A 23,678-nucleotide genomic window follows, 5' to 3' on the forward strand; every position below is an offset into this window, starting at 1 on the left:
TCCAAAAGTCTCATTCTTGGGAATGTAACAGAGGAAACTGTCCAAGTAGAAGCTGTTCTAGGCTAACAATTTTAAACTTAGACTACTCTTTTTCCTGAATGCCACCCCCAGGCTCAGGTTCCTCTCCTCTATCAGTCTTGGATCTCTGGCTCCAGATGAGGTAGAGCAGTCAAAACATGATAAAAATTATGTCCACAGACATCTCTGTTGATTTCTTTCTGCCAATTTGAACTGAAAAACTTAATCATTGTGATTTTTTAAAATTGGATTCCTGGTAATGATGTGATCTTTAACATTTTCTAGATCTGCTTGAAAGATTTGGGGGCACAAATAATGAAATCACTGTAACTAAAATGCACATACTCTTTGACCCAGAGATTCCATTACTAGTATTCTACCTCATAGAGGTCACTGATAAATCCTTTTAAAGCAGTGCAGAAAAGGACTTTTTTTTTTTTTTTAAGAATGCAAAAGTGATGTCCATAAAAATGACTTAAGTAGAATGGCTGTTTCAGGTCATAAACAAAAACAATACTTATTTGCTTTTCTCCTCTTATTGCCTACCCTTCAATGTGTAGACACTGATGATAAGTGCTCACTCATCAATGGTATATAGCCAGAATGCTGTGCTGAACAAACAGTGGCAAACATCATAGATTTAAAAATGGAATTACAAATAGGTTAAGGAAACCACATATATATGGTTCCCTTAATATATATTATATATACATATATACACACACACACACATATATATATATATATATATATATATATATATATATATATATACTAAGTTATTTGTAAAAGAACTTTAGGTGGGAGCAAAGATTTGGAAATAAAAAGATAATCTTCTAATCCCAATGCTCTGCCTTCACAATGCTGCTATTTCTAAAACATATAGAATAGAAGGCAAAGCAAAGAACTAATCCCAAAGTTCCCATTTAAAAAAGGCTGTCAGACAAGCCTTCTCTTCAGTTTCCACCTCACCTCATTTCTTTGGATTGGATTCCAATGCTGATAGAGCATTTTCCCCTCCTTCCCCATCCTATCACTTTCTTTTTGTACCTTGCCTTTTCCCCTTGAACTTATTATCTCTTTCAGATCAGGGATTATATTTCTTTTTCATAGTTAATACTGTAGCACTTAGCATGGTGGTGATTGATACCTGGTAAGAAATACATAATAAATGTGTGTTTATCAGGGGACTGATGAATCTTGTGGTTAATAGGCTCCTTCTCCAGAAAGTCTATTGTCACTATGTCTCATATAGCAGGTTAAATGGCAGTGGTGGTTACTTTCTAACATGTAATTGTGACTAACTCATTAGAAAAGCACCAAAAAAACTAGCTTCTCTGTCCAAATCGATCAACTTTCCATTGCTGACAGAGACAAAGATTCTTTCATTCTTTTTGAGCTCAAACACTCCACCTTGATACATTGAGTAGAGTTCATATTCTGAATCTTTAGACCAACAACTAGTCTTTACACTTTTCAAGAGTAGGATGGGTTCTGGGTAACTTGTCACTTTATAAATGTATTGAACCAATTGTCTTGGTTGTTTTTTTCTCTCCTCACTCCAAGTTGAAACAGAGCTTTCTTCTAACTCCTGGAATCGAAAGTAGGTTTGTGAATAGATATAATAATATCCAGGTTGGGAGATGATGAGCTCACCATCTAAGAAGTTCATATTATATAGGAATGAGTGTCCTTTCCTTGAAGATTCCCAGTAGTTGATTTTCCAACCTAAAGCTCTTCCAAGCAAGGGATCTAGACATTTTGAGAGAGCAAAAAAAAAAAAAAAAAAAAAAAAACATACATAAGAGGTGATACCAGAACACAAGCAGACAATGTATTAATTTCAAGTGCATTTTGTTATTAGAAATATGATGATAACCGACATTTACTTATCACATTAAGACTGCTAAGCATTTTACACTTTATCTCATTTGATTCTCACAAAAACTTTGAGGTAGTCAAAATTTTAAAGCCATTTTGCAGTGGAGGAAACTGAGGCTAAGGATGGAAAAGTTATTAAGTGTATAGAACAGGATTTGAATTCAAGCCTTCCTGTCTTGCCATTCATTATGCCACCTCACAGCTTGGACACCAACACTTTGCATCTGCACTAAAGTTTCCTGTAATTCTAATCTTGGCCCCTCAGAAATCAATCTCCATGACTTGGTCCAAAGGCCAGTTTCTCCAGAGTTGGAAGCAACAATTAGAGAAATGATAAATTAATTGGAAGTTAAAGTGAGAATTCTGTGTATCCTCTCAGTCATTTAATCAATAAGTATTTGTTAAGCACCTACTATATTCCAGACACTGTGCAAACAGAGGATAGTCAGAAAGAAGCAAAAGACACTTCCTGCCCTGAATGAGTTTATAATCTAAAGAGGGAAAGAACTAACAAACAAATTATATAGAGGATAGATAAGAAACAGTTAGAAGAGGGAAGACACTATAATTAACAGGAATTGGGAAAGGCTTTCTGTAGAAAAAGGGATTTTATTTGATTCTTGAAGGAAGCCAGGGAAGCTAATAGGTAAAGTCAAGGAGGGGGAGCATTTCAGGCTGTCATGCACTCCACAGCAGCCAAAGAAAATGTCCGAAGCCAAGAGATAGAGTATCTTGTGCATGAACAATTTGGAGAACTGGGTCACTGGATCAAAGACTACAAAGTAAGAACTAAGGTTTAAGAAGACTAGAAAAGTGAGAGATGAGAGGCCTGATTTAGGAAGAGTTTTGGATACCATTTTGTATTTCATCCTGTAGGAAACAGAAAATTAATGGAGTTTAATGAGGAAGAGGTGACATGAAGGGACCTGTGCTTTGGAAAAATCCCTTTGGTAACTTAAAGGAGGATGAATTGGAGAGGGGGGGAGAGTTGGAGCAGGCGAATCCACCAGAAGCTATTGCAATAATTCAGGTGTGGAGTGAAAAAGGCCAGTACAGGGATGGGGGCAGTGCTAGAGGAAATCAATTGATAAATGCTTCTGACTGATTGAGTGATCTCTCTTATTCTCCTCTCAGTCTCCTTTATTTGCATATTGTGTTCCAAGTTACATCATAAATTCCTTGAGGGCAGATGATCTTTTTTTTTTAATTACAGTTAATAGGGGCAGCTAGGTGATGCAGTAGATAGAGCACCAGCCCTGAAATCAGGAGGACCTGAGTTCAAATGTGATCTCAGACACTTAACACTTCCAGGATGTATGACCCTAGACAAATCACTTAACACCAATTGTCTCAGGAAAAAAAATTGCAGTTAATAACAAATGAGGTACCATATTAGTTTATTTATATTGGTATCTTTGGCTCAGTTCCTGGTATACAGTATACACTTAGTAAATTAATTGATTTTTTAAAGGAGGGAAAGGAAAAGAAATATTGGACAGTATCTAGCATAGACATACTGATCCCGTCAAGCTTTTGCCAAGTATTACACTGAATGCTAGAGACAGAAAAAAAAAAAGTAAAAACATAATCTCTGCCCTCAAGGAAATGAAAAACACTATGTTCGAGATATTCAATGTATGTCAATTAACAAACATCTATTAAGCATCTACTATGTGCCAGGCACTGTGCTGGGTGATAAAAATAAAAAGACAAAAGCAAAACAATTCTTGATCTCAAGAAATTTACATCTTAATAAGGGTGCAAAAACCCCTACAAAAATAAGTATATGTAAAATATAGGAACAAGGATTGGACAGATGATTCCATCAGGACAAAAACAAAAACAAAAACAAAACCTTTCCCACTTCCAGTTCTGGCCAGCACCTTCTCATGGATGTGAGAACTCAGTTTTAGGAAGTCATCTTGAGGCACGGAAACTTGATCTGACCTCCTTGGAGGCCACACAATCAGTATATGGACTTTAACCTTAAAGCCTGTCTCCAAGGCTAGCTCTCTTAAACACAATGTAATTCCCAGAGGGAAGACATTAGATAATTAAAAACAAGGTTGATTGACACTGGGGAAATGAGATATCCAGACTAAGCCAGACAAAGTTCTCTAGGATAATTGAAGAGGGAGAGATCAACTGGGAAGATCACAGAAGACTAAACAAAGGAGTGAGCATATTTTTCAGATTTGACTCTTAGCAAAAAAATAGCTGGTTTTTAACATTGTCGGTGTCTTCCCTGTGCCAGCTTATCAAATACTTGTTGATGGATTGATGTGAATAGAAGGCCAGTGACCACAGATTGAGCCATTATGATCTTGCTAGAAATACAGATGAAAGTAGGAAAGAGAGAGCTTGGAGAAGTGGAAAGGAGAAAAATCAGATTTTCATTTTTTGGAAAAATAGAATTTAAATTGTTGTATTTATTTATTTTATTTTAAAAGTATTTCATTTTCCCAAACGCATCATAGTTTTGAACATTTGCCTTTGCAAAAGCTATGTTCCAAATTTTTCTCCCTTTCTCCCCAAGACAGCAAGCAATCTGATTTAGGTTAAACACATGCAATAGAATTTAATTTTTAAAAAAATAAAATTGATATCTTTTTTAAAAGAAAGAAGTACAGATAAGATCTATGGAGGATTCCCTCTATAGAAGACTTCAATGTATGAAAAAATATATATAATATGTAAATAATACATAATGCTTTCCTCATTTTTCAGATTGGTCTTGGTTAAGGGAAGCAAGTAAGCCAAATCTGCCTACACTAAGTATGAACTGCCAATGAGATGGAAAAAAGAAATATCCAAGAGAAGTGGGCTCCTCCTTCATCTAGTTGATGAGTTTGGGTTTAAACTTTAGAATTCCCCTCCCTAATCACAACTTCCAACCATCACTTGGTCCATTGTCTCATTCTTATTAATGTTCCTCTTCATTCTCAGCTTGTACAGTGCCTAGCAGGTGAGGAACACTTCATTAGTGCTCATTGCTCAAATCCCTTCTATATCACTGTTTTTCTAATCAATCTTCCTAGTTCTGTTTTCCTTGTTTCCTTCCTTTCAGTGTTGAGCTTATAATTAGTCATTTCAACAAAGTACTGGTTTCCGTTCCAATGTATCTGTATCCCCAGATTAGACAATCTTCTACTTACTTCATCTCAATAATTGATAAATCACAAAACCACATTGAGTGAATCTACTAAAAAATCCATCAGCCTGATCCTCCCTGTTTGGGGGATCTTTTATTTCTTTCTGATTGGTTCTGTCTCATATCTCTGATGATAAGATCAGAGATTTTAAGCTGGAAAGAACTTCTGATGTCATTTGTCCAAACTCCCTCATTTTAGAATTGATGAAAATTAAGGTCAGAGATGGTGGGTGATTATTCCCAGGCTAATAAAGAATAGAACTCAGAGATGAGCTCAAGTTTTCTGATCCCTGGCCCAATACTGTGTCCTGTAGGTCATTTTTCTTTTATCACTTACCTTCCAATTAATGATTTGCCAAGTGCTGGCAATTCTACTCGCCCAGTAACCCTCAACTTTGTCCCCTACTCTTGACTTGCACTGAGGTTAGCCTTGTTCAATCAGCCATCCTCCCTTCCTTGAAGTATCACAATAGTCTGAGATCTAAATGGTCTCCCTACCTCCATTCCTCCTTTAATCTATCCTTCATCTAGTTGCCACAGTCATCCAAGGCCACCTTCACAGGTCTGATGTGCTCAAAAATGACTTCTATTGTACCTTATCTAACTCTTTGTGACCCCATTTGAGTTTTCTTGGCAAAGATATCCAGACAAAGTTCTCTAAGATAATGGAAGCGGGAGAAATCAACTGGGGAGATCACGGAAGACTATTTTACAGATGAGGAAATGGAGGTGAATGAGGTTAAGTGACTTACTCAGAGTCACACAGCTAGTAAGTGTCTAAGGCCAGATTTGAATTTAAGTAGAGATGAGTCTTCCATATTCCAATCCCAGTACTCTATCCACTATACCCCTAACTAAACTCTGGGATTTCAGGACCTCCAAGGACAGACTCCAATTTAACTTGATTTCATCTATCACCTTTTTATGCATTCTACATTCCAATGTGTACTATTCACTGAGCTCTATCATCTCTGTAAATATACAGGCTACTTTCTATGGCTCCTTCCTCATGTCTACCCACTGAAATCCTCTTTCTTAGAAAACAGGGTCGTGAAGCATTTTGAAAGTTTCTAGAAGAGAAGGAGGTTCAGAAAGAAGAGACAACTAGGACTCAGTTCCTTCATCTGTGAAATGCAGATGATAATAATTGTTAGCCAAGAGATTGAATTTATTATGTATTTTTAAAACCAAGCTAAAGATAAAAGATCCATGTTTTTTCTTGCCCTCTTTCCTTATTTAACTTTGTATATGGAAACATTTTCTTCCATTTTATTTTATATGTCCATTAAATTCAAAATAAAAATAATTTTAAAAAAGAAACTTTTTCTTTAATGACCTCTTTAGGGTCATTTCTTCATGAAGCCTGTCTTTTTCCTCCTCCCTTCTCCCCACCCAAAGACTATGACCTTCCTCCTCAAATTTTCTCAGAGCCTTTTTTCTTAGAGCTTTGCTTTCTACCCTATACTGTATTTATTTTGTATGTTTATCTTAAACCCCACTCCCCTCTGAGATTATCAGCTCATTTCTTCTTTCTGTTCCTATTAACCCAGATCCTTGCACAATGCTATCCCTTAATATGATCAGATGGAAGTTGAAGTGAAAAAAAAAAATACATGAGTCTCTTACTTCTAAAAAAGATAGGACTTATTTGTCTGCTTCCAGTGAGATGAGCCGCTGCTCTCTGGATACCACTCTGATTGAACCTTTCTGTGGCTCCAGGAGGGTTATTCTCCCTCTCAACTAGAAGAGAAGTAAGAAAGAATAGTTAGTGTACTGATTCAACCACTGAAATGAATCTTAATATCAACAGATGCCAATTGAGAAGGTCTTAAAAGCTATCCCATCATTCAGTGAGGCATGAAGGGAGATTGGGGAAGGGGAGAGGGAACAAGCATTTTTATTAATTATCTATTTTGTGCTCAGAACTCTTGCAACTATTTTCTCATTTTATTCTCACAACAACCCTATAAAGTAGATGCTATTATTGTCTCCATTTTACAGTTATGAAAACTGGGGTGGACAGATGAACAAAAAAAACTACATCCCATTGTGGACAATTTTTGAGTAATGACTCTCCCCAAACTTAAGTAGGTTTGTCTAAGGATATTAACCACCCATATTAACAACTTTCAGAACTATTAAATATAATAAATATATGGGACACCTCTCATCCTCTCAGATCTTTGTACTTTGGCACTAAATAGGCTGCTGGGTAGTGATGTGATAACTAGAAATCTGACCTTAAAGTGAGAAAAATCTGAGTTCAAATTAGTTTTGTCACGTTAGGCAAATCACTGAAGCTCTCAGCTTCAGTTCCCTTATCCGTGAAATGGGGATAATAATAGGCACTGGTATCCCACAGTTATTGTAAGGATCAAACAAGATAAAATGTGTCCTTCACTTTGCAAATTTACACTAATACCAGCACTTTCTAAATATAGAATTTCCTGTAAATAGCTTACATTATCATTATCTTCCTTGAAAATACATTTTGGTGAGAGAAAGTTTCTTACTGATCAGACCTTTTCCCCCAGCAGTGATGAGAAATTTCACTAACCTTGGAGAGCTCCTATGGGCACTGAGAGGAGCTGTAAATTATCTATGCTCAAACATCAAGTGTATATCAAAGGGAGGACCCAAATCCAAGTCTATTTGACTCCGAAGGGCCCCATATACCTCCTATGCCAAGATTCCTCTCAGTCTCATCTTATGCCTCCCAAAATGTGTTGAGCAAGGTCTTTGAATGTCTAAGAAGAAATCTATAATGTCTAGCACCTAATTGAAGAATAATTTAAAGAGAAAATTATTCTCTCAAGTTTGAAAGTGTATGTGGGAGCAGCTAGGTGGCACAATGGCTAGAGCACCAGCCCTGAAGTCAGGAGGACCTGAGTTCAAATCTGATCTCAGACACTTAACACTGCCTACCTGTGTGACCCTGGGCAAGTCACTTAACCCCAGTTACCAAAGGAAAGAAGGAAAGAAAGGAAGAAAAAGAAAGAAAGAAAGGAAGGAAGGAAGAAAATATGTGTGAAGTATTTGAAAGAAAGAAAGAAAAAGAAAGAAAGGAAGGAAGAAAATATGTGTGAAGTATTCTTTATTTTTCTTTTTTTCAGTGTTTTCTTTTGCAACATGGCTAATATGGAACTATGTTTTATATGACCACTCAAGTGTAATTGACATCAAATTGCTTGCCTTTTATAGGAGAAAAGAGGGGAAAGAGAATTTGGAACTCAAATTTTAAAAATGTTAAAAATTATTTTGTGTATAATTGAGAAAATTGTAATGAAACATATAAAAGCATAATAAAAAGATTATATATCTATATATTTATAAAGAAACAACTCCATGGGAGACTACTTGAAATAATAGTTTGGGTGTCATCTGCTCAGATGCTTGCCTTATAAGGTTGCAAGTGAACCATTCCTTTGTCTAAACATCAGTTGCAACTCATTCCCTCTATAGTAATTCCTTCCTTATGCAGAAAAGTAGAGTGTTAACTCCTCAGATACTTTCTGAATGAGATCAGGGCTAACATCTGCCTTTCTTTGTTCTAATTGCTCTTTCCTACACCCCTAGGAAGGCAACATAATGGAGAGCCCAGATGTTATAGAGAGGGATGCTGGAGGAAATGGTTCATGCATGAAGAAACAGAAGCTATTTATCAGATTGGTAGGAGGGAGGGAGAAGTAGCAGGAGCTAGAACTAAAGGATTCAGGTGGATGGAAGCAGATTAAAAAGTTGCCCACGATGTTAGAATACAGACAATCTGACAGTGAAGAAAATGCATCCCTTTTTTAAAAAGTAAACATGGAATTCCAGTAAAAATTGGTTTTACCTTGCTGTGTAGAAGACTCCTCATAAACTGTCAAAAGCTCCTGCAAATATGATCATATAATTTTATTTAGAAATCCAAGTAGGGTTGTTTCACTCATTATTTGGTGAGCCCAGCCCCTGATTCCATGTCTAAGGGCACAGCAAGAAAGGTTGTTGACTAATTGACCTACCTTTTTAATCAGCTGTTGGAGCTGCCACTTGAACTGCAGGCATAGGAGGTCCACTTCTTCTACATCACCACTGGAGTTTCTATTACCTGTCATGGCTCCCACATATTCCTTTGTAAGGCATGCCAGGCTGCTTTGAGAATTTGCATTTTGTAGCTGTGCCAGCTGGGGAAGTTATAGCACAATACTATTAGGAACTTTATTCCTGGATATCTTTAATATACACAAGAGCAACTGGTTTCAGTTTCATAACTAAACTTTACACATCCACACTCTATTCCTTTGTCTTGCACAATGCTCCAAAGGACCATTAGAGAACTGCCAGGGGATCCTTTTTCCAATCCAGTGTTCCACTGTCCAGTTTCTACCATGTTTAGAACAACTATCAACTGGATGCCGGCCTCTACACCTCCATCTTTCCAGAGTTCTATTCTAGTCACCCTTAATCCCACAGTCCTCTTTGTAGGGAATCATGTTCTCTGTCCTTTTCTTCCCAAGATCCTTTAGTCCCACAGTCCTCTCTGTAGGGAATCATGTACTCTGTCCTTCCCCCCGCCCCAAGATCCTTTAAATGTCATCTTCCCTCCTAATTGCCAAAATATTACCTGGTTTTCCCATCTGTCATGAATTAAACATAAACAAAAGTTTTTCTGTATGTGTTGTTTCTCCCTCCTCCCCCTCCACATTAGGATTTTAAGTTCCTTGAGAGCAGGAAGTTCTTTGTCTTTTATTGTACCCTCAGAATATAGCACAATAAATGACATAGATAGTTTCCCCTTCCATTCCACTACAAAAAAATAAACCAGCGTCTTTAAGTCTGTGTAACAGGAAAGAGAATCTGGGTAGGGCAAGTCCTTCACTCTCCCTGTGATTTTATTTCCTCATCTATAAAATGGGGGGGTGGGGCAGCTAGTTGGCATAGTAGATAGAGCACTGGCCCTGAGTCAGGAGGACCTGAGTTCAAACCTGGCCTCAGACATTTAACACTTCCTAGCTGTGTGACCCTGGCAAGTCACTTAACTCCAATTGCCTCAAAGGGAAAAACAAAAAGTAAAATGAGGTGATTGGACCAGATGACTTTTGCAGTCTCTTCCAGCTCTAGAACTCTGGTCTTAAGAAGCAGCAAAACTTGAATTCAAGTCCTTTCTCAAATATTTACTGTCTGTGTGATCCTGGGCAAGTCACTTACCTTCTGAATATTAATTTTTTTGTCTATAAGAGGAAGGATTTAGAGTTAATGGCCCCTGAAATCTTTCCAAATCAAGAATCCCATATTCCCTACAAACAAGAAGTGTTCAATAGATGGATGGGACAATATGCTGTCTACCCTTTTAGAATGAATATATGGTTCTTAAATACAAGGATTGTTTCATCTTTGTCCTGGAAGTCCCAGATCCCAGCACATTACTTTGTACATAAAAGGAGCTTAATAAATGCTTGCTTATTGACTAGTAAATAAGTGGATTCAGTTAACCACTAATAATCTGGGTGATGTTGGGTGCAAATTCCATACCAGATGCTTACTTGCTGCAACTATGAATCAGTTACTTAAACTCACTGTGCCTCAGGCAATGCCTGTTGACTTATCTGTATAATGGGGAAAAAACCATTGACTGGGAATCAGAGGGCCTGTGTTCAAATCTTTCCCCTGATACATTACCTCTCAAAACTCTGAACTGTCTGAGGCTAGAAGTGCCAAAGCAAATATGTTAAAAGAATAATATCCCTTACTTATTTAGCCCTTCCATATCCTCCACCATCCAACTACCTGAACTACTTGCAATTTTCCAAGCATCCCACCTTCCAACCTTTGCCCTAGCTGTGTCCCTTGCCTGGAAATGCTCTCCCTCCTCATATTCTGCCCTTTGGTCTCTTTAGCTTCCTTCAAGTCCCAGCTTAAAGTCCACCTTCTACAGGAGGCACTTTCTAGTCCCCAGAAGCTTGCTGTCTGTCCCTTTCATATTACTTTCATCTACTACTATATATCTTCTGCATATACCTCATTCCTTATATTTAGTGTCTCCCATTAGAATATAAATTCCTTGGGGATTTTCTTTTTCCTTTTTTTTTTTTTTTTTTTTTTTTTTTTTGCATCTGTAATGCTAAGCACAGTGTTTGGCACATAGTAAGCCTTTAATAAATGCTTGTTGACAGACTCCAAGCTCCCTCATTGGGATTAATTTTACATAAATCCTGCACATGTTCTAGCTCTCCAGTAGTCTAGATACTCTATAAGGGGGAGAGAAATTCACTTGTAGATGTCCATCCCCAGTGCTTAGCGCTGTGCTGGCATAGAGGAGGTCCTTAACATAGACTTGTGGGTTGCCTGGCTTTTTTATGGTACCAGGGACAGAGAGCAGGTAGCTCTGTTCATACAAAGAACTAGCATTTTATAACCCTGGGAAATAAGTTATGAGGTGCATTTTGCAGATGAAGAAACTGAGGCACACAGAAACTAAGTCCCACAGCAAGGAAAAAATTGAAGGTGCATTTGAACCTAGATTCTCTTTGGGTGAGAGCTTCAGCAGCCAATCCTTAGAGAGGCTTGGGAGAGGGGCAGCTAGGTGGTGCAGTGGATAGAGCACCAGCCCTGAAGAAGACTTAAGTTCAAATTTTGCCTCAGACACTAATACTTCCTAGCTGTGTGATCCTAGGCAGGTCATTTAAAGCCAATTACCTCAGCAAAATGTGTGTGTGTGTGTGTGTGTGTGTGTATAAAGAAGCTTGGGGAAAGTTCGGGGAAAGGGTGGGACAGCTGGCTAGTGTTTGTTTAAGTCACAAAGGTCTGCACAAGGCAGAGATAAGAGCTTGGTTCACAGCTACGAGGAACCGCAGAGGTCACTACAGATGGTCCCCTCATTTTATAGAATCCCCAAGATCATGCAGCTCAGCAATGTCCAAGCCGGGATTGGGCTCCAAGCCCCCCCCCCATCCTTCTCTAAATCTAGGCAATCACCCCATTAAAAGTGGCCAAGCTTGTCTAAGCATTTCCTCTTGCAGGCTCCCAAGCCCCAGCTGGGGCAGGAAAGGTTTTGCAATCCAAGCCTCCTTTGCCAGTGCACTGTCTCCTAGTTTCTTCCTCCCTCTGAGGCGCCCAGCGCAGAGGCTTTCGGACCTGAGCAAGCCCGGGAGACAGCCAGGGGCCGAGGTGAGAAATGACAGTGCCCGGCACCAGGACACCCCGCCCCACCCCCTCGCCTCTGCCGGGTCTGGGAGCCGGGGAAGGCGGGGGTGCTGCAGGGACGGATCGGGGCGCACCCAGCTGTCCCGCAGCAGCCCCGGCGCTCCGCGCTCCCAGGCTTCCCCAGCCGCCCTACTGACCTGCTTCAGCTCGCTAGAGAAATAGAAGTACGTGGTAGCAGACAGCAAGGCTTGGATCAACAGGGAGAAGAGGATGAGCAGCCCCCAGGCTTGGCTGGGCCGGGGGCCGTCGCTGGAGATGATGGCCTGCAAGGACATGATGGAGCCGCAGGCAGCCGCCTCCGCCGCGTCCGCACTATTTTTCTGGGAGCATCTCCCGAAGGTCCTCGGAATTGCTGGCAGTTTGTCCGCCTGGGGATGTTTGTGTGTGTGCCCGGGCTTGTGTGGGGGTGAGGAGAGGGAGGGAGGGGCGGGGTTTCGCGTAGTTCGGTGTTCTAAAGTCTGAGGGAAACCGAAAGTAGCTCGCGGGTTCGGAAAACAGGATAAAAGGCAAGCAGGAGGTAAAATACTTTAGAGAGAAAATAAAATGCCTGAGACTTTTTTTTCTTTTTTCTTTTCTTTTCTTTTTTTTCTTTTTTTCTGAGGCAATTAGGGTTGAGAGACTTGCCCAGGGTCACATAGTTAGGGAGTATTAAGTGTCTGAGGTCACATTTGAACTCAGGTCCTCCTGACTTCAGGGTTGGTGCTGTATCCATTGTGTGTGTGAGAGAGAGAGAGAGACAGAGAGAGAGAGACAGAGAGACAGAGACAGAGACAGAGAGACAAACGGACAGAGAGAGAGAGACCAAGAGAGAGAGAGGAGGAGGAGGGAAGGAAGGAGGGAAGGAGAGAGGGAAGGAGGGAAGAAAAGGGAGGGAGGAGGAGAGGGAAGGAGGGAGGGGGAAGAGGACGAGAGAGAGGGAGGAAGGAAAAGAAAGAAAAAGAAAGAAAGAAAGAAAGAAAGAAAGAAAGAAAGAAAGAAGGAAAGAAAGAAAGAAAGAAAGAAAGAAAGAAAGAAAGAAAGAAAGAAAGAAAGAAAGAAAGAAAGAAAGAAAGAAAGAAAGGAAAAAGAAAGAAAAAAAGAGAAAGAGAGAAAGAAAGAAAAGAGAAAGAGAAAGAGAAATAATATGTCAGAAAATGAGATGGATAGATAGTGTCATAGAAGCAATGAATGTAAGCTTGGACAAACTTCAGGAGACAGTGGAGGTAGAAGGTGCCTGGGGGTCAGACATGATTGGGCAACATCAGATTAACTTGCTGATTCCTTGGAAAGCACAGAGGATATAACACTGAGGGGGGGAGTTGATACAAAGTCAATTTCAGTGAATTTAAGGAGAAAGGAGGAAAAGAGAAAAATTCATCTTGAAACTTGAGTAAGGATGGCAGAATGGGCCGGAACATACAGTAACATCTTAGCCGGATAAGGGACCTCAGAAGTTATCCAGTCCTCTGTGTTACAGATGAGGAAAGGGCCAGAGAAGCTGAGCATCTTAACCAAAAATCAAACCGCCAATCAGTGAGTAGCATCGAAGCTACCTGACTCTCAGCATCCCAGGCCTGGTCCTACCCATCGAGGGAGATTCATGGCAGTCAGTAGTAGGATGGGGCCAAGACCAGACAGTCTGGAGCCGACTCAAATAGGAAGCTACACCTTAAGGAAATCCGAGACTCAGAAGCCAAACCTAACAGATTCTAGAGCTGGCTCAGAAGTAGACATCATTCACTGGCTGTGTCCCAATCAAACCTGAGGGGAATTTCCATGACTAGGAATTGAAAATAAATAACTACCACCCGGGAAGCTGGGTTGGGCCCCAGACCAACCTTTATTTTGAAATAGGATTATTCTCTCCAGAATATTTATCTGAAGCAAAACCTAGAAGAAGTTAGGGATCAAAGTCACTTTTAAAGGGATAGGAGGAAGAAATTTATTTGTTATAGCATTTGATCCTTTGAGGCCCAGCTGTAATTATCCCCATTTTTCAAATGAGTAAACTGAGGCTTTGAGCAGTTTAGTGATTTGCTTAAAGTCACATTGCAACTATTGTTTGACGTGGTATTTGAACTCAAGGCTTCCTTGTTGACAGGTGCAGCATTCTGCCTGTTATACAAACTAATTAGAAGAGTTAGGACTATAATCCAGATTCTCTGACTCCATACTTCAGCCCCTTTTTTCTCCAACCTTCATTGGTTTCTAACCTAAATGTTTGTGGGATTTGGTTTCTAATTCTTGGGTAGCTGCTGAAACTGAGGCTGAAAGGTAGTTCAGTAGCTAGAGCTCTGAGGAAGATCTGAATTTAACTCCAGCCTCAGATACTTAGCTGTGAAACTCTGGGCAAGTTCCAACTTCTGCTTCTCTATGTACAAAAACAAAACAAAAACTGAGGATGATAATAATTGCACACTATAAATCCTACCTATTTTTATTAAACTTAGAGCCCGTGCAGGAAATAAAAGCTAAATACAAATGTCTCCCAGTTCCTGACTCAGATACTAAGCTACATGCAAGAGGAAATGGGCAGAAAAGAAAGACCATAACGAAGGTTTTCCTGCCTTTTTACAAAAACAAAGAGCAATCTTCCTAATCTCCACCCATTCGTACTTCCTGAAAAAACAATAATCATGAGAGAAGTTACTTTTTCCAGAAAGCAATGTGAAAGTAAATATTGAAAATTCTTGTTTTTCAATCATATGTGACCCTTCGTAACTCCATTTGGAAGTTTCTTGCAAAGATATTGCAGCAGTTTCCCATTTTCTTCTCTAACTCATTTTATAGATGAGGAAACTGAGGCAAACAGGGTTAAGTGACTTGCCCTCGGTCACACAGTTAGTGAGTGTCTGAAGCCAGATTTGAACTCTGCTCTTCCTAACTCCAGACCCAGAACTCCTTATCTACTGAGACACTATTGAGTCCTTTCAGTGAAAATTAATAGCTAACATTTACATAGAGCTTACTATGTGCTAGACTCACACTTCTCAGACTGACTAAGATGACAGGAAAAGATATTGGTAAATGTTGAAGGGGACGTGGGAAAACTGGGACACTGATACATTGATGGTGGAGTTGTGAACTGATCCAACTATTCTGGAGAACAAAATAGAACTATGCCCAAAGGATTCTCAAACTGCATACCGTTTGTTCCAGCAGTGTCTCTACTGAGCCTGTATCCCAAAGAGATCATAAAAAAGGGGAAAGGACTCACATATGTAACCCTTTGGGGGTGCCAAGGAATTGGAAACTGAGTAGATGCCTCTCAGTTGGGGAATGGCTGAATAAGTTCATATGGCATATGAATGTTTTAGAGTATTATGTTCTATTAGAAAACATCAGTAGGATAATTACAGAATTACAGAAAGGCCTGAAGAGAGCATGACCTGATGCTAAGTGAAGTGAGTAAAACCAAGAGAACATTGTACACAGCAACAACAAGATTATATGATGATCAGTTCTGATGTACTTGGCTCTTTTCAACAGTGAGGTAACTCAGGTCAGTTCCAATGGTCTTGTGATAAAGAGAGCCATCTGCATCCACAGAGAGGACTGTGGGAACAGAATGTGGACCACAACATAGTATTTTCATTATTTTTGTTGTTATTTGCTTACATTTTTTCTCATTTTTTCTTTTTTGATATGATTTTTCTTGTGCAGCATGATATTTGTGAAATATGTATAGAAGAATTGCACCTATTTGCCATATATTGAATTACTTGCCATCTAGGAGAGGGCATGGAAGGGGGAAGAAAGGGAGAAAAAAATTGTAACATAAGGTTTTGCAAAGATGAATATTATGATCTATGCATATATTTTGAAAAGAAAAAGCTTTAATAAAAATTATTTTAAAAAACCTATGTGTCAAGCTCTGTGTTAATACTTTACAATTATTGTTTCATTTCATCCTCACTACAATAAAGTAAATGCTTTAAGAAGCATTACATTACAAGAAAACTGAGGCAGGCAAGTTAGTCATTTGCCTAAGGTCATAGGGTAAGTTTTTGAATTAAGTTGTTTGGGTCTTTTAGGTTTGTTTTTGCTTTTTTTTTTCTGGAAAGGCACACAACAATTACAAATATCTGGACCAGCCTCATAAAGGAGATGAAATGAACTGAGAGAAAGAACTTCACAAGACATAGATGAAGAGAGAGAGCATTCCTGGGGTGACTGGTCAGCCCCATATTAATTGTGTAGAAAATAAATTGGAGAGGAGAGAGAATAACCGCAAGGAAAAACAATTAGGAGACTATTGAGATAGTCCAAAAGAGAGATGTTAAGAGTGTTAATGAGGGTGGTTGTAATAAATGGAGAGGACACATGCAAAAGATGTCGGACAAGTCAATAAAACGTGGCAACTGATCGGATATGAACAGAAACAAAGATAGTCTCTACTGAAGGCAGGAGGCATGCCTAGATTTTATCTAGATTTGTATTTTATGAACATTATTTTGACCCTTAGAACTGAGTTATATTCGTGTTTTTCATTTCATTGTTCAGTCACTTTTCAGTTGTATCTGACTCTTCATGATCCCATTTGGAATTTCCTTGGCAGATGTCCTGCAACGGTTTGCCATTTCCTTCTCCAGCTGATGTTGTTTACAGATGAGGAAACTGATGTAAACAAGGTTAAATGACTTGTCCAGAGCTGAGTAGACTCAAATTACCAAGTGTCTGAGCTTAAATTTGAACTCAGGAAGATGAGTCTTGCTAACTTGTCCAGGACTTTGCCCATGAGAAATTTTTTCTATAACATTTGAAAAAAAGAATATTACTCTCCTTTCATGTTTCTCTTTCCCTAATGCAGCAACTTGAGTTATTTAATTCATGGAAAGCACAAGATTCTCTATTTAATTGGGGAAATGCACTGAACTTGGAATAATAGGACATAAGTTCAAAGCCCAGCTTTGCCACTTACTATTTGTGTAACAAAGATTTGTTCATTAAACCTTGCTATTCATCATTTTATATAAAATGAAGGAAATTGTTTGAATTAAGTGCTCTCTAAACTCTTTTTTCAGGAAAAGATCTATAAACTTCTTTTTAATTATCTTACATTTGTTTCATAGGTACTTTTTTTTTGTTGTTGCACGTTGTCTTTTCTATTAAAACTCCTTAAAGACAGGGCCTATTTTTGTCTTTGGATATATAGCACTTAGCACAGTAATGAGTGCATTGAAAGCAATTATTAAATCCATATTAATTGATTGTTAAAGAATATGCCCATCTATTTAGAGAAGGAAATGCTAAACCACTTTATTATCTTTGCCAAGCAAACCCCAAAATACATGGAGAGCAGGACAAAATTGAAACGACTGAATAACAACAAAAGCCCATCTCTTAGATAATTATTTCTGTCTCTGGCAAGGCTCTTTCACAGTACACCTAGATCCTCCATGAAAGCTGAAACTCATCCAGCCCTCCTAACGGTCTTCTGAACAGGGCTGAGAACTAAATACATTTTGATCTGCTCAACACTCAGAGCCATTGAGTCTGTGGAGGAGCGAAGGCAACTAGCTATTCCATGTATTCTTCAATGACCTTTTCTACCTTTCTCACTAATGTTCAAATCATGTTTGGGAAATAATTCACCTTTCACGTTCCTTACATTTTTGAACTTTAGCCATCTGTAAAAAATTTTCAAGATAAAAGTATATCATTAAGGGAAATCAACCATTAAGTTAATCATTAAGGGATTTTTATGGCCTTCTACAGTTCAGTATTGTGAAACTAAATATTTCTGCTAAAAGAATTTTGAAATAAGAAGGGCAGGAATTCAAAAAGAAATATCTCCCATTTCATTATATGGAAATACCAAAAAGTACTCTCTTGCTGAAAAAAAAACACAATAATAGAAATGAGAAATGCATTTGACTATGTTTTTAAATGTTTAAAGATTGTCTATAAGCCAACTTTCCCCTAAGTCTTCCTTAATTCATTTAGCACAAGATTCTGGTTATCATATTAAAAATACATGATATAATGATGTACTTAAAGAATTCAAAGCCAACTAAAAGTTCACTGAAATAATTTCAAGGTGCTCCAAATCACTATTGATCAGAGAAATGCAAATTAATACAACTCTGAGATATCACTACATACCTCTCAGATTGGTTAAGATGACAGGAAAAGATAATGATGAATGTTGGAGGGGATGTGAGAAAACTGGGCACTGATACATTGTTGGTGGAATTGTGAACGAATCCAATCATACTGGAGAGCAATTTGGAACTATCCTCAAAAAGTCATCAAAATGTGCATACCATTTGATTCAGCAGTGTTTTAACTGGGCCTATATCCCAAAGAGATCTTAAAGGAGGGAAAGGGACCCACATGTGCAAAAATGTTTGTGGCAGCCCTTTTTGTAGTGACTAAAAACTAGAAACTGAATGGATGCCCGTCATTTAAAGAATGGCTGAATAAATTATGGCATATGAATGTTAGGGAATATTATTGTTCTGTAAGAAATAATCAGCAGGATGATTTCAGAAAGGCCTGGAGAGACTTACATGAACTGATGCTGAGTGAAATGAGCAGAACCAGGAGATCATTAAACATGGCAACAACAAGACTCATAGGAGGATCAATTCTGATGGAGTTTCTTCAACAATGAGATGATTCAAACCAAACCCAATTGTTCAGTGATGAAGAGAGCCATCTGCACCCAGAGAGAAGATTGTAGGGGCTGAATGTAGTTCACAACATACTATTTTCCCTCTTTCTGTTGTTTGCTTACATTTTGTTTTCTTTACCAGTTTTTTTTTCCTTCTTGATCTGACTTTTCTTGTGCAGCAAGATAACTGTATAAATATGTAGACATATATTGGATTTAACATATATTTTAACATGAAAAGGAAATAATAATTTCAGCAAAGTTGTAAAATATAAGACAAATTCACATGAATCATCAATATTTTTATATATAAACAATAAAACTTATTAAGAAGAGATCAAAGATAAATTCCATTTGAAATGAACACAAAAGCTATAGAATATTTAGGAATGTATCTTCCAAGATTTACCAAGGGATTATATGAATCTAACATTCTTCAGAGAAAGAAACATAAGCCTAAGTAGAGAAACACTAATCATTTAGTTAGTTAATTGGAAAAACATTTATCTTCACAGGTAGGCCAATATTACATAGTAAAAATGACAATAACACCTAAGTTATTTTAATTCTTCAGCACTGAACCAAACTTCCAAAAGAATATTTTTTATTAAATTATATAGTATCAAACTAATATGAGGGCAGCAAGGTGGCCCTGAAGTCAGGAGGACCTGAGTTCAAATCTGGCCTCAGACACTTAATACTTCCTAGATGTGTGACCCTGGGCAAGTCACTTAACCCCAAATGCCTCAGCAAAAAAACAAAACAAAACAAAACAACAACAACAACAAAAAAACTAATATGGAAGGTCTAAAGTTAAAACCCACAAAGCTAATGATAAAAAAGGGGGAAGGAAAGAGGAAGTCTGTCCATATAAGATCTCAAATTGATTTCCAAAGCATTAAATCAATTTAATACTGATTTTAAAAAGAGAGAGAGAGAAAGTGTTAATCGGAACAGATTAGGTATACAATATACATACAGAAGCAAGAAAATACATTAGCATAATGTCTCAGTTATTGGAGGGGAAGCTCACTGTTACAAAAATTATCAGAGAAACTGGAAAGGAGGCTGGCAGAAATTAGGTTTAAACCAAAATATCACATCATACAAAAGCTCCAAATGGGTATATGATTTAATATTTAAAATATAATCACATCATTTAAAAAAATTAGAAGAAAGGAATAAATTACCGAAATAAGTGAAACAGAATTGCACAAGATAAAATGGACAACTTTGATGATATATATTTTTATTTTTGTACAAATGTAATATTAAAAAAAATAGACTGAAATCAGGTACCTGGAAAACAAAATCTTTGCAAAAAGCTTCCCTGATAAATATCTATTTTTCAAGTTATGTAAGGAATTGATTCAAATTTATAAAACTAAGAGTCATTGCCTAATAAATAAATAGTCAAAGGATAACAACAGGCATTTTCCAAAGGAAGAAACCCAAGCTAAAAATAACCATATGAAAAAATCTTCTAAATCATTTATAGATTGTACATAGAATGTACATAGAAGTAAGTGTACATTAAAGCCACTTTGAGGTTCAACCCTCATATAGGAGAAGATATATTCCCCAACTTCTTTTAGGGGGAAGGTAAATTATCTATGGGTATAGATAATTGCATATCATTTTAGATATTTTTAATGTAATGATTAGTTTTGCAGAATTTTTCTCCCTTTCCTTCCTGTTTTTAGAATAATTCTTTGTTATAATGGATAACTCTGTGGGAAGGAGGAAGAAGGAAATGGGGAAATTAAGTGATACAAAAACAATCAATACATTCATAAACTTGAAACAAACAATGTCACATTAGCACATACATATACGCAACTTCAACAATTTCTAGCTGAGTCAATATTCAATAAAAATCTTGGGAAAGTATGGCTAGTGAATAGTTCATAGGAAAAAAACAAATCTAGCTTGGATTTCTTTTTCTTTTCTTTCCTTTTTAACAGACTCAAAGTCCAATATCATTCATTCAAAAGAGTATCATGGCACCCAAGAAAGCTTGTATGTCAAAGACTGCATTTGGAGACAGGATATGGGAAATGTGTCTCTGTACTCCCTCTTGTTCCAATCAGATCTTGGGCATTGTTTGGTCCATATTTTCAAGAAATTAATTTTTAAAACACAGTCAATGAAGACCTATCAAACTGTGATACATTTTAAGATTATGCTACATGAGAATTGTTTGAGCCAGGGATTTTTTGACTGGTGAAGAGAAGATTCAGGATAGACATGATAGATGTTTTCAAGTCTTTAGAGTATTGGTTGTGGAGCAATCTAAGTGCTTTCCTTAGCCCCCCCAAGGATAGAATGAAGAGTAACTGCAGGAAATTGAAGAAAGGCAGATTTCTATTTTGTGTAAGGAAATGCTATCCTACTATTGGGCAGCTAGGAGACACAGTAGACAACTCTAGTAGACCTAGAGTTACTAGAGAACACTCATCTTCCTGAGTCCAAATCTGGCCTCAGATTCTTCCTAGCTGTGTGGCCCTGAGCCAGTCATTTAATTCTGTTTGCCTCAGTTTTCTCATCTATAACATGGAGAAGGAAATGACAAATCACTTCAATAAAACCCTGAAAGGATCATGAAGAATTGACCATGACTAAAAGTTGATTGAACATTCCATTAGAATATCCAAAAGCAGAATAGGGTACTATAGAAAGTCATGAATTTCTCATTCCTTGAGATGCTTCATCTACTTTCCCGGTGTTTATTTGTTCTGCTCTCCTTCCTGAATTTTATTTCAGTCAAACTGAGCTATTGACAAAATATAGGATTCCATTTCCCTTCTTTAGAAAGCATGGATTTCCCATTCCTTGAGATGTTCAAGTGGAAGGAACACTGATTCTAGAGTCATGGATCTGAGTTCAAATTCTACCTATTGCTTGTGTGACCTGGGGAAAGTCATTTTACTTTTCTGGGCCTCAGTTTCCTCATCTGTAAAATGACAAGGTTAGCCTCTGAAGTCCTCTCCAGTTCTAGATCTAAGGCCCTATGATTAATTCTCTGACTATTTAATGCTGTGTATTAGAAGAAAATATGGTCCAGGTATAAGATGGACTTCCTAACCTATTAGGATCGTTCCAACTGACATACAATGAGCCCATAATTATTCAGGGATCTATTTTCTTGATGGTTCAACGTTTGAAACTTCTCTTCAACTCACTTCCAGAAGTTAGAAAATATCATTTTAGAATACCAAAACATGGTAGATTGAGGGGAACAACACTGGAATTAGAGTCGAAGTGGAATCTTGGCTCTGATATGAACACGCCACCTCTGTGCCTCAGTTTCCACATCTGTAAAATGAAGAGAATTATTATACAATCCTTTGGTCACCATCACCATCAACAAGTTAACTGAGCTTGGGTAATGGATGTTGCCAAGTATAGTCTTAGGGGCCAAACAGTTATCAGCCAAGAAATTAATCAACAAAAGCAAAAACAAAATAGTTAATCAACAAACATACATCAAGCACTTACTGTGTCTTTCATTGTGCTAAAGACTAGTGATATGTATTCCTGGCCTCTAGGAGCTTATATTCCAATGGAGAAAATGACACGAACATATCTAGATACATACAAAATCCCTACAGTGTATATATAAAGTAAGGTTAGATCACAAAGCACTAATTGCTGGAATAACTAGACTAAAGAAAAGGGAATATATGAGAGAAGTCATGGAGATAGCAATTATGAGATTTGGCAACTGGTTGGATATATGGGGTAAGAAAGAGGGAGGAGGTGAGGATAATGCTAAAAAGTGCAAACCCAGGATATGCATTCTGCTCAAAATTGGCACAAGTATGTGTGCATATGTATATTCTGGCATACTTCTTGTTGTTTCAGGTTTATAAATAGTCTTCACATTTCCATTCTGTAATCCATTGTCCACAAGATGACAAACCAATCTTCTTCTTCTTCTTCTTCTTCTTCTTCTTCTTCTTCTTCTTCTTCTTCTTCTTCTTCTTCACTGAGACAGTTGGGGTTAAGTGACTTGTCCAGGGTCACACAGGTAGGAAGTGTTAAGTGTCTGAGATCAGATTTGAATTCAGGTCCTCCTGACTTCAGGGCTGGGGTCCTGTCCACTGTGCCACCTAGCTGCCCCTGACAAACCAATATTCTTAAAATGTTTCACTGATCATGGTACTTCATAACTCAGAAATTTTAAGTGGACCCCTTATGTTGTTTGGATAAATTTACTGCTCTCAGCATGGATAGCCTTCTATGGTCTGGATTCCATCTACATTGCCATTGTTTATTCATTCTGCTCTCCTGCTGCATTTTATTTTGACCAAACTGAGTTTTTGACAAAATATGGAATTCTATCTCCCTTTTCCAAATGGGGGACTGTTCCCCATATGTAAGATACTCTTTTCTTATGTCTCGAACCCCTAGTTTCCTTCACAGAAGGCACAGACAGGAGCTCCCTCCTCCAGGAGATTTTTTACAGTTCTCATGCACATTTTACAACTCTTAAAATGGATTTTTATAACTTGGTGTTTATTTCTGTCTGCATGTGAAGTATGGAAGCTCCATCAGGACAGGACTTGTTGTTTGTGTGTATACTCAAATCCAGCCAGAGAACTTTATATAGAGCAGATATTTAATAGAATTCTATGTGGAAAAAAAAGCAGATTGCCTAAGTGTATTGTTGACAGTCCGTTAGAAGTCTACTTCCAAAGTAAAAAGTTCAATGGTCGTTCAAAAGTTCACTTGCAATCAAATAATCATAGCTTCCTTATTTTGTTTTTATACATATAACACAAATGAAAGCTAGAAAACAACCTGATCTGATTTCTTCACAAACTGGTTTCATAGGTCAACTACTGG

At 37.8% G+C, this 23,678-nt stretch overlaps 1 protein-coding gene across 1 annotated transcript; it reads right to left on the minus strand.

Annotated features, from left to right (window-relative positions):
• Positions 1-983: 983 nt before the first annotated feature.
• Positions 984-12,650, minus strand: TNFSF10 (TNF superfamily member 10). The gene is made up of 5 exons (XM_031957670.1): positions 12,373-12,650; positions 9,055-9,216; positions 8,886-8,925; positions 6,677-6,790; positions 984-1,770 (listed from the first exon to the last, which is right to left on the minus strand). Exons 1-5 carry the CDS (start codon positions 12,508-12,510, stop codon positions 1,319-1,321), a joined length of 906 nt encoding a protein of 301 aa, XP_031813530.1. The 5' UTR covers positions 12,511-12,650; the 3' UTR covers positions 984-1,318.
• Positions 12,651-23,678: the final 11,028 nt, after the last annotated feature.

The sequence above is a fragment of the Sarcophilus harrisii genome, chromosome 3 (assembly GCF_902635505.1).
Source record: "Sarcophilus harrisii chromosome 3, mSarHar1.11, whole genome shotgun sequence".
Classification (NCBI taxonomy): domain Eukaryota; kingdom Metazoa; phylum Chordata; class Mammalia; order Dasyuromorphia; family Dasyuridae; genus Sarcophilus; species Sarcophilus harrisii.

Excerpts from the sequence above, each read along its gene's own strand:
- TNFSF10 (XM_031957670.1), bottom strand. The coding sequence starts at position 12,510 with ATGTCCTTGCAGGCCATCATCTCCAGCGACGGCCCCCGGCCCAGCCAA. Across the intron at positions 9,217-12,372 it reads TCTCTAGCGAGCTGAAGCAG|CTGGCACAGCTACAAAATGC; the intron begins GTCAGTAGGGCG and ends TAACTTCCCCAG. Across the intron at positions 8,926-9,054 it reads TCCAACAGCTGATTAAAAAG|GAGCTTTTGACAGTTTATGA; the intron begins GTAGGTCAATTA and ends TCATATTTGCAG.